We start from the raw sequence: 10120 nt of genomic DNA, 5'->3' as shown, positions 1-10120 counted from the left end.
ACCACAAGTGCGTGACGTGTGTGTAGGGTTGGGTATTGTTTGGGTATAGTATATAAATAAAATATACGTTACAAATATAGTTAAAAAAATCATTCAGTGAAGAACGAGTGAATTTCTCTGTCTTTGTTGTTTGATTAGTGTTATTATAGAGACGGCAGGAATATTAGTGTTATTATAGAGATATATATTATATGTTATATTAGGAATATTAGGCTGCTGTCACTTTAAGAGCTGCACGGATCCGATATACTGATACACATGAACACAGAAAACAGAGTCTCTCGCGCTTCAATGGTTTAAAGTCATATTGAAATGCTCACAATTTTTATTTATAACAAGTATCTGATTCCTGACCTCAAGTTTTCGATTCCAGAAATGGAATAGTGTGACCTGTGTGTGTGTGTGTCAGTCAGCAGATGTGGGACGAGTCGGAGTGTCGTGCTTCTGCACTGCGAGCTGAACTGGCGGCGTTGAAAGAGTCTCTCCAGCAGGGGGCGTCAGACAGACAGATGATGGAGACGGAGAACAGACAGCTGAGCGACACACTCACCCGGGTCAGACACACACACACACACACACACACACACACACTCACCCGGGTCAGACACACACACACACACACACACACACACACTCACCCGGGTCAGACACACACACACACACACACACACACACAATCGATAAAACTCCTCCGATTTGGACTAATAAATCCATACTAATTGGACTAAGTCCATGTGTTAAAGGGGGACACTTCTACAACTGCCCTCTACACCCTGCTCCCTTAGTAGGCGCTGTCTATGTAGATCACGAGCATTAGAGCAGGACCTATAGTGATGCTGCACGATTAACTGAAACAAAAACACAGTATAATTAAATGTATGTTTGCCCTGTGTGTTTCAGAGTGGAGTGGGCAGTGTGTGTGTGTGTTCAGTGTGTCCGCTTCACATCTGAGTGTGGGTCAGTTATAACGACACACTCCAGACTAGTGATGAGAAGGGAAGCTTTAAGGGCTCTCAGCCAACATAGAAGCTAAATGCTCTTTTTTTTTATATTTTACAGTGAAATATTACAATAGTAATATATATTTGTTGTGTAATATGTGTGTTTTTGTGTGCAGAGTGAGAGCAGCCGTGCTGAGCTCTCGCTAGCGCTCACGAAGCTTCACTCGGAGGAGGCGTCACTCAGAGATTCTCTCGCTAAGATGAGCGCCATTAACGAGAGTCTCGCGCAGGACAAGTCTGAGCTCAACAGCCTCGTCGTACAGGTACACACACACACACACACGCGCGCGCGCACACACACACACTTAACTTCTGTAGTATGAGGAGTATGGCGTTATATGTGTGCCTCATTCCTGAGCGAGTAATTGTAAGTTTTGAGCACAGAGAACTATATTTTGCAAGCACATTACATTATATTTTGAACAGAAATTAACAATCGCAAAAAAATAATGTGTTTGAGCAAAGGAAAAAACGATTCCGTGCTCAATAAATGCTTGTTTGCTATTATCCATATTAACGTGCAATAATAACCCCTCTCACGCAGTTTACTCAGGTGCTCTCTCACAAACGTATTCTCTGCGCTCCTGTCAAGTCCCTCTCTCTCTCTCTCTCAACCTCTTAATTCTGTGCGCGCTCAACTCTTGACACACACGCTCGCTCAACTCGACACACGCGCGCTCAATCTTGACACACACGCTCGCTCAACTCGACACACACGCGCGCTCAACTCTCGACACACACGCGCGCTCAACTCGCAACAGCGTTACAAGTGTGCCACAAAATCAACCAATCGGAAAATTAAAGGTCAATTGTGATTGGCTGTTGGTCTCCAATCAAATCGCTAGTAGAACCAAAGCCCGTCTTGTAGAACTATCCATAGATATCCATATCCATATATCCGTATATAATCCTTTATTATATGATATCTATGGAACTATCTACAGCATCCAGGAAGCTTACTGAAAAAAAAAATCGAAAAAAATAACTGACTACAGCTAGACTAATAGATTAAAACACATTTTGGTAAGTATTTTTTTTTATTATTATTAACTTAAAAGTGCCTTGTTAGTTTTGTGTATTATAAATTATAATACACAAAAATAATAATTAAAACAATTATTATAATGGTGGTTTTCTTTAGATCACAGACATTAGCCTAATAGTTGGAGGGCACATTTTGTTTAATTGTTCGGAAAATGTCAGTTTTAAGAGTGAGGTCATTGTGTGAGGTGATTGACAGCTATATGTGACAGAGGAATATTATGACACTCCTCCAGAGATTCAGCTTATAATTTATAATGTGTTGTGTTGTTTAACTTACAATATTATATCTCCTATTGTGACTAAAGTGGTGTGACATTTAGGTGTTGCTGTTCTGATGACATTCTGTGCTAGCATTAGAATGCTTGAAAAGGATAAGTCAAACTAGTCACAATAGGAGATATAATATTGTAAGTTAAACAACAAAACAGCATTATAATACACAAAACTAACAAGGCACTTTTAAGTTAATAATAAAAAAAAAATACTTACCAAAATGTGTTTTAATCCATTAGTCTCGCTGTAGTCAGTTATTTTTTTTTATTTTTTTTTCAGTAAGCTTCCTGGATGCTGTAGATGGTTCCATAGATATCATATAATAAAGGATTATATATGGATATATATGGATAGTTCTACAAGACGGGCTTTGTTTCTACTAGCGATTTGATTGGAGACCAACAGCCAATCACAATTGACCTTTAATTTTCCGATTGGTTGATTTTGTGGCACACTTGTAACGCTGTAGCGAGTTGAGCGAGCGTGTGTGTCAAGAGTTGAGCGCGCGTGTGTGTCGAGTTGAGCGAGTGTGTGTGTCGAGAGTTGAGCGAGCGTGTGTGTCAAGAGTTGAGCGCGCGTGTGTGTCAAGAGTTGAGCGCGCACAGAATTAAGAGGTTGAGAGAGAGAGAGAGAGGGACTTGACAGGAGCGCAGAGAATACGTTTGTGAGAGAGCACCTGAGTAAACTGCGTGAGAGGGGTTATTATTGCACGTTAATATGGATAATAGCAAACAAGCATTTATTGAGCACGGAATCGTTTTTTCCTTTGCTCAAACACATTATTTTTTGCGATTGTTAATTTCTGTTCAAAATATAATGTAATGTGCTTGCAAAATATAGTTCTCTGTGCTCAAAACTTACAATTACTCGCTCAGGAATGAGGCACATATATAACGCCATAGAGGAGTACATTAAACATAAGTTGGTTTAGTTTTACCCATTAGGATTTGTTTGGTTCATATTATCAGTTAAAATGATGTGTTTTTCATTGAACCAATGATATTGATGTTGTTTGAATGATTGACAGCTGGAGGAGGAAAAGAGTGTGTTGTTGTCTCAGCGAAGAGAAGCGCAACAAGAGAAGCTGACCATCAGAGACGAGCTTGTTCGCTCCGAGCAGGACCGACTGGAGCTGGACGCTGTCCGTCTCACTCTCAGCCAATCACTGCAGGAGTCTGAGCTGGCCAGGGCGGGGCTGGAGGCGGAGCTTCAGTCGCTACAGGCAGACAGAGCCAAACTGCAGGACAGAGTTACACAGGTGTCTCTCTCTCTCCCCATCTCTCCCTCTCTCTCTCTTACACTCTCTCTCTATCTTTCCTCACTCTCTCTCTCCGTCTCTCTCTATCTCTCTCTCTCTCTCTCTCACTCTCTCTCACTCTCTGTCTCTCTCTCTCTATCTCTCCTCCCTCATTCCTCCCTCTCACTCTCTCTCTCCATCTCTCTCACTCTCTCTCTCTCTCTCTCACTCTCTCTCTCCGTCTCTCTCTCTCTCTCTCAGTCCCTAATTAGTTTCTGATGTGCTGCTGTCAATCAAACAGCTGATTGGTGCGGTGGGTGGTCTGGAGGCGGAGCTTGGTTCGGTCCGCGGTGAAGGCGATAGGCAGAGCTCCGCCCTTGAGGAGGCGGGGCGTGGGAGGGCGGAGCTAGTGAGAGAGAGGGCGGGGCTTCTGGTTCAGCTGAACGCCTCAGAGAGAGAGAACGCCACTCTGACAGAGGAGATCGCCAGCTTCAGGTGAGACGGAGCACTTTAGTGTCACGATAGGGATGTATTAATATGTGTGTGTTTCATCGATAACCGTGTGTGTGTGTGCAGGTCGGAGAGGGAGGCTCTGGAGACGAGTCTTTTCGAGCTGCAGCAGCAAATAACTCAAATGGAGTCTCGGCGTGAACAGCTGGAGTCCGAGAACCAGAACCTGCGCTTGCGTACTGACAGCATCACAGGTACAGGACACTGAGAGATCCGATCACGAGAGAGAGACCGTTGAGGAGCACAAGGGTTGTGTTTTAAAGGGGTTGTTCACCCAAAGATGAGAATTAGCCCATGATTTACTCACCCTCAAGTCATCCTAGGTGTATATGACACTCTTAGAAATTGTTTTAATATAACTCTGATTGTGTTCGTCTGAAAGAAGAATGTCATTGTTACGTCCCTCCACTACATGTGGTGGCTCTGTTTCCTTTTCTAATGTTTGGCTGCTCTGCAGTATGTTTTCATTCGTTATTGTGTGCAGGTGTGATCTGTAACGAGTGGGCGGAGAGACACCCTTTAAAATCTCAGGCACTCCGTGCAGAGGGGAGACTGGTGTTCCGGCTATCACGCCTGTGATTTATCTTCCTGTGTTGTTTTTAATCTGTTGTAGTTAATCCTCTATCTTCTGTTTTGTTTGTAATTGACTCAATTGTTTAATAAACCCCCTAGACAAACGAGTCCAACTGACTTTGCGGTAATTGTATGTTGCGGTTAGTGTGCCTGATCGTAACATTTGGGCGCTCGTCCGTTTTTGAATTGAGTAGGAAGTAACGTTTTTGTGAGCGGATTTTGTTGGTGAGTACCATATATATATATATATATATATTGGGTAGAGGAGCGTGCACCTCAATAAGTAAGTCATCGGGCAGACACGGAGTTTGCCACTTTATTATTTTAGTTTCATTATTTTTGGTGGTATCCTTAGTCGGTACGTTTCGGGGGTTGTGGTAGACTGCGCAATCGGTCTGCTACATCCTCACGAGCTTAACGTTTAATGTACACCGGGTAGGGGATCCACTGAAGACTAGTGAGGCTAAGTTTAGTTTTTTTTGGGTAGGTAAGTAGGGGTTGGGGTGCAGTGAATCTCCCAGTCTTTTGGTACTCGCTTGTTTGGTATGTCGCTTTAGTGATGTAATAATGCACTGCATAATGTAGTGTTTAAACAGGCTGAGGTTGAGTTTAGACTTTTGTTGGTTGCAGAGATTTTTGAGGGTTTTAGCCCATTTGTATGTCTAACTTTTCCTCAACTTGTCAGTATTGTGGCGTGGTTGATTATGTAAAAATGTTGTGGTCATTTTGGGGATTTTGATCACTTCGTTTTTGTTCTCCCTGTAGTGGTGTAGCAGCCTGTAGTATTGTTTTGTTTATTTTGGGATTGTTATATTGATCATGTCTATAGTTCAGGAGTTTGCTGAAAACCCGTCTGTAGAGGCGTTTAATAATCTTAAAAAGGAGCAACTTTTGGATTTGGCTACTTATTATGAAGTTGAGTTGTCTGTTTCTGAAAAACGCCTCAAAAATAGCATTAAAACTGCTTTGTTACCAGTTTTGGTAGAGAAGAGGGTTTTGCCTCCTGTTGATATGAGGGATTCTATCCGGTTGAAAGAGCTTTCTATTCGGGAGAGAGAGTTAGACAATGAGAGAGAAGTGTTGCGTTTAAGAGTCTCTGAGAACGAGTTGGAAATGAAACGCTTAGATTTAAAAGCTAGACAGGAAAATATTGATTTCACTCACACCGGGTCTTTTGACGTGTGCAAAAACATTAGGCTTGTACCACCGTTCCTTGAGAAAGACGTGGAAAAATATTTTCCGTATTTTGAGAAGATTGCGTCAACTTTAAGTTGGCCGAAAGAAGTATGGACTTTGTTAATTCAGTCAGTTTTAACTGGTAGGGCACAAGAAGTGTATTCTTCACTTTCACTTGAGCAAAGTAAAGACTACGGTGTGGTTAAGGCAGCTATTCTTAGATGTTACCAACTAGTCCCAGAAGCTTACCGACAGCGCTTTCGTCGATGTGAGAAAACCGAGCATCAGACTTATATCGAGTTTGCTCGTGAGAAAGAGGCTTTGTTTGATCGATGGTGTTCGTCAAGTGAGGTAGACAGCCAGGCAAAGTTGCGAGCTTTAGTTCTTGTGGAGGAATTTAAAAACTGCTTGCCCGATGTCGTAGCTACTTACCTTAATGAACATAAAGTCGATTCTTTGCATGAAGCTGCTGTCCTGGCAGATGAATTTGTTTTGACACACCGTATCTTCAAAGATAGAGATAAGCCTGTAGGTTCATCTCCAAAGCCCAGTTATGCTGCGGTCCATTCTTCCAGTAGTCCAGAGCAGGCTTGTTTCTATTGTAAGAAGCCTGGGCACTTGGTGGCAGACTGTCCAGTGCTGAAAGAAAAACAAGCTGCGAAAGGCTTTGGGTTGATTAAAGCGTCTCCACATTTTGTTTCGCCCTGTCTTGAATTTTCAAGCGACGTTAAGACCGGCTATGAACCTTTCCTTAGTGATGGTTTTGTGTCGTTGTCTGATGATGATAATCTCATTCCCGTACGCATTTTGCGTGACACCGGTGCTGCACAATCATTCATTTTGAAAGGGGTTTTGCCTTTGTCTGAAACAACGAAAAAAGGCACCAGTGTATTAGTTCGTGGCTTTGAGATGGGCTTTACTGTTGTTCCACTTCACCAGATTATTTTAAAATCTAGTGTAGTCACAGGCCGCGTTGCAGTTGGTGTTCGTGAATCTTTGCCCATTCCTGGCGTGTCCTTTATTTTGGGCAATGATTTAGCAGATGGTAATGTGTGGAACCGAAGACGTCGAGTCACACAGTGCAAGATGTCTTATTCATCCCGAAGTTCCTCTCGTGCCACCAACTGTAAGGTCTATGTAGGTGGCCTTGGCAATGGTGCAGCCAAAGGTGAGCTGGCACGGGCCTTTAGTTACTACGGACCATTGCGCAGTGTATGGGTCGCCCGGAAACCTCCAGGTTTCGCCTTCGTAGAGTATGAGGATGCCAGAGATGCAGAGGATGCCGTAAAGGGGATGGATGGAAAGGTGCTTTGTGGAGCCCATGTCAGAGTTGAGCTGTCTACTGGTATGTCAAGAAAGTCCTGTTATGGCCGTCCCAGCTGCAGGCAATTTGAACCCAACAACCGCTGTTACCAGTGTGGGGAGAGTGTCGCTTCAGTTTATGATCTGGTTCCAGACAGAGGGAACGTAGTGTGTCCAGATCTCGGTCTCGTTCGATCAGTCATAAGAAAGACTGTCATTTCAGGTCTGCCAGCCCAAGGAGAAGTCCAACACCGGGTGCTGACTGATCTGAATACTGTTCAGTGTTAAGGCTTCTTCACCTTGTAAAAACATCACTATCATCTCAAGCAGCTCATGAATATTTCTTTCCCTTTCTTTTTTTTCAAAATTCCCTTCACTTCTAAAGTAAGTTTGAGTTTTGAGATTGTCACACACATCTCTATTAGTGGGGTGTTTGTGTATGGTATTATGTGTATTGTCATTTATATTATGATTATGGAGACTGGAGTCACCATTTTGGTGTGAGGGTGTGTTACGTCCCTCCACTACATGTGGTGGCTCTGTTTCCTTTTCTAATGTTTGGCTGCTCTGCAGTATGTTTTCATTCGTTATTGTGTGCAGGTGTGATCTGTAACGAGTGGGCGGAGAGACACCCTTTAAAATCTCAGGCACTCCGTGCAGAGGGGAGACTGGTGTTCCGGCTATCACGCCTGTGATTTATCTTCCTGTGTTGTTTTTAATCTGTTGTAGTTAATCCTCTATCTTCTGTTTTGTTTGTAATTGACTCAATTGTTTAATAAACCCCCTAGACAAACGAGTCCAACTGACTTTGCGGTAATTGTATGTTGCGGTTAGTGTGCCTGATCGTAACAGTCATACACACCTAGGATGACTTGAGGGAGAGTAAATCATGGGCTAATTCTCATTTTTGGGTGAACTATCCCTTTAAGATGAGCCTCATCGTGATGTTAGTGTGTCTGTGTGTTTAGCGGAGCTGAAGCGTGTGCGCGCCGAGAGAGAGACTGTTCTGTCTCAGAGTGAGAAAGAGAGAGACGCGCTGAGAGACGCGCTAGTGGCGGCTCAACATGAAGCTCAGCGAGTTCTGCGCGCGACCCTGTCCGACCACCAGGAGGAGCTGGAGAGACTGGCCAATCAGAAGGTCACACGAGCGCTCGCCTCTTCTGTGAGTATGAGTTGATGTGACGCGTGTAACTGACTCTGAGTCCTGCAGGAGGCGCTGTGCTGCAGTCTGGAGGCGGAACAGCAGGGGGCGCTGCGGCGGCTGCGGGAGCACCTGGAGGAGCAGGTGAGCCGGCGGGAGAGAGAGAGGGATGAGCTTCAGGAACAGCTGTGCTCACTGCAGCGCGAGCGGGACCAGAGTCTGCTACAGGCGGAGGCGGACAAACAGCAGGTGAGACTCGCCGGAGCTCTCGAGCGGGACCAGGGCTGGGGACCGACCGTAGCGGTAACCCGACCGTAGCGCTAACCTGTCCGCTGTGCACACAGGCGCTGTCCGTGAAGGAGGCGGAGAAGACGGCGGTGGCGGAGAGGGCGAGCGCCCTACAGGCGGAGCTGAGCACTGCAGCGCTGGAGCTGGAGCGACTGGGCCGAGAGACGGCGCTGCTCCGGGACCAGGAGCGGGTCAGGGCTGGGATAGGGCATTAGCTGTGTTCCCATCCAACCGCTGCACGCATAAAGGGACGGTCGGAGTAAAGTCAGCCTAGGGTCCTCTGCACCATGACCTTGAGCCAAACACCCCCCAGAAGCCTTTCTCCCCTTGGTTGAACATTATTAAAGTTAGAGCTTATACAGAGAGATCAGCCGGATGGTTTAGTGCAGGCGCTAATGGATCCAAGGCTGTATCTGGTAAATGGGCTTTATGCACAGCTACACTACTTCCTGAACTTCAGCCAGCTCTTTGTTTCCTGTCTGTCATTATTGGACAAACTGATTAATCCAGGTGTGCCTGACCTCAGTAACAATAATCAGACACACCTGGATTAATCAGTTTGTCCAATAATGACAGACAGGAAACAAAGAGCTGGCTGAAGTTCAGGAAGTAGTGTAGCTGTGCATAAAGCCCATTACTCCACTAATAATGCCCTGAATGGACCAAACTTCTACAGTAGCACAAATAGCTTCTGTACTCATAAAACGAGGCATTGGAGAGTTTGTAAGTACATCAGGAGTTTATTTAAATAACACTTGCCCTGACGGCTCATGCTACCGCTAACCCGGACGTCGACGTCACTTCAGGGGTTTGAGAAAAGCACGTAAAAGTCCTGCAGAAAGCGATGCATAAGGATGTAGTGTAACGACGCCCAGTTCAATGCACTAATATTTTGTTGCTAGTACCAGTTTATAACAGTTATTAGTGAACACTAAGCTGTCAACACTTCGGGAAAAAAAATTATTTCTACGGAGTGTTAAATTCACTAGCTTTCCCCTCACACTCGTGAGTTCTTTTACGGGGTTTTCCCAAATCACGGAAGTGACCTCGACGTCCGGGTTAGCGGTAGCGTAGCATTAATAAAGGCTGTACAAGTATGGTTCATTCTTAGTGCATGTTAACTAATGAAACCTTAATGTAAAGTGTTACCGACATTATTTTTGCTTTAAATAAAATAAACTGAAATAAAATAAAATATTTAAAACAAAACTTATTTTTTCAGCTGGTTGACCAGGCAAGATCTGTCATTTTTATTCAGTTTAACTTTGTGCACTTAAATAACTAAAACAACAAAACAAAACAAAACAAAACAAAACAAAAATGTATAAAAAAAAACTACAGAGACATTTCAAAAAACAAAACAAAAATCTTTAAAATTAAAACTTAAAACTAATTCAAAATATGAATAAAACTATAATAATATCTGAATTACTCCAAAATAACACTCAGACTAAACTAATAATCACAAAAATATAATCGCGATATTTTGATTAGAATTATCGCACCTTCACCTTCGGCATATACACATGCAAGGTTTATTTTATATTCTCTAGTTTCCTGATTTATTATATTTAT

General features: G+C 43.7%; 1 protein-coding gene across 1 annotated transcript in view; it reads left to right on the top strand.

Moving 5' to 3' along the window:
- The window catches only part of crocc (ciliary rootlet coiled-coil, rootletin), a 47670-nt gene that overhangs the window by 17792 nt on the left and 19758 nt on the right, over nucleotides 1–10120 (top strand). The window contains exons 14-21 of the mRNA XM_082138694.1: nucleotides 410–554; nucleotides 1118–1264; nucleotides 3346–3576; nucleotides 3857–4050; nucleotides 4132–4259; nucleotides 8085–8254; nucleotides 8327–8506; nucleotides 8602–8736. Coding sequence (XP_081994820.1) covers nucleotides 410–554; nucleotides 1118–1264; nucleotides 3346–3576; nucleotides 3857–4050; nucleotides 4132–4259; nucleotides 8085–8254; nucleotides 8327–8506; nucleotides 8602–8736 — 1330 coding nt within the window. The remainder of the gene's footprint in view (nucleotides 1–409; nucleotides 555–1117; nucleotides 1265–3345; nucleotides 3577–3856; nucleotides 4051–4131; nucleotides 4260–8084; nucleotides 8255–8326; nucleotides 8507–8601; nucleotides 8737–10120) is intronic.

The sequence above is a fragment of the Leuciscus leuciscus genome (genome assembly GCF_965113295.1).
Source record: "Leuciscus leuciscus genome assembly, chromosome: 15".
Taxonomy (NCBI): domain Eukaryota; kingdom Metazoa; phylum Chordata; class Actinopteri; order Cypriniformes; family Leuciscidae; genus Leuciscus; species Leuciscus leuciscus.
The sequence above is the reverse complement of the archived record's forward strand: the minus strand, read 5'-3'. Positions and strand labels throughout refer to the sequence as shown.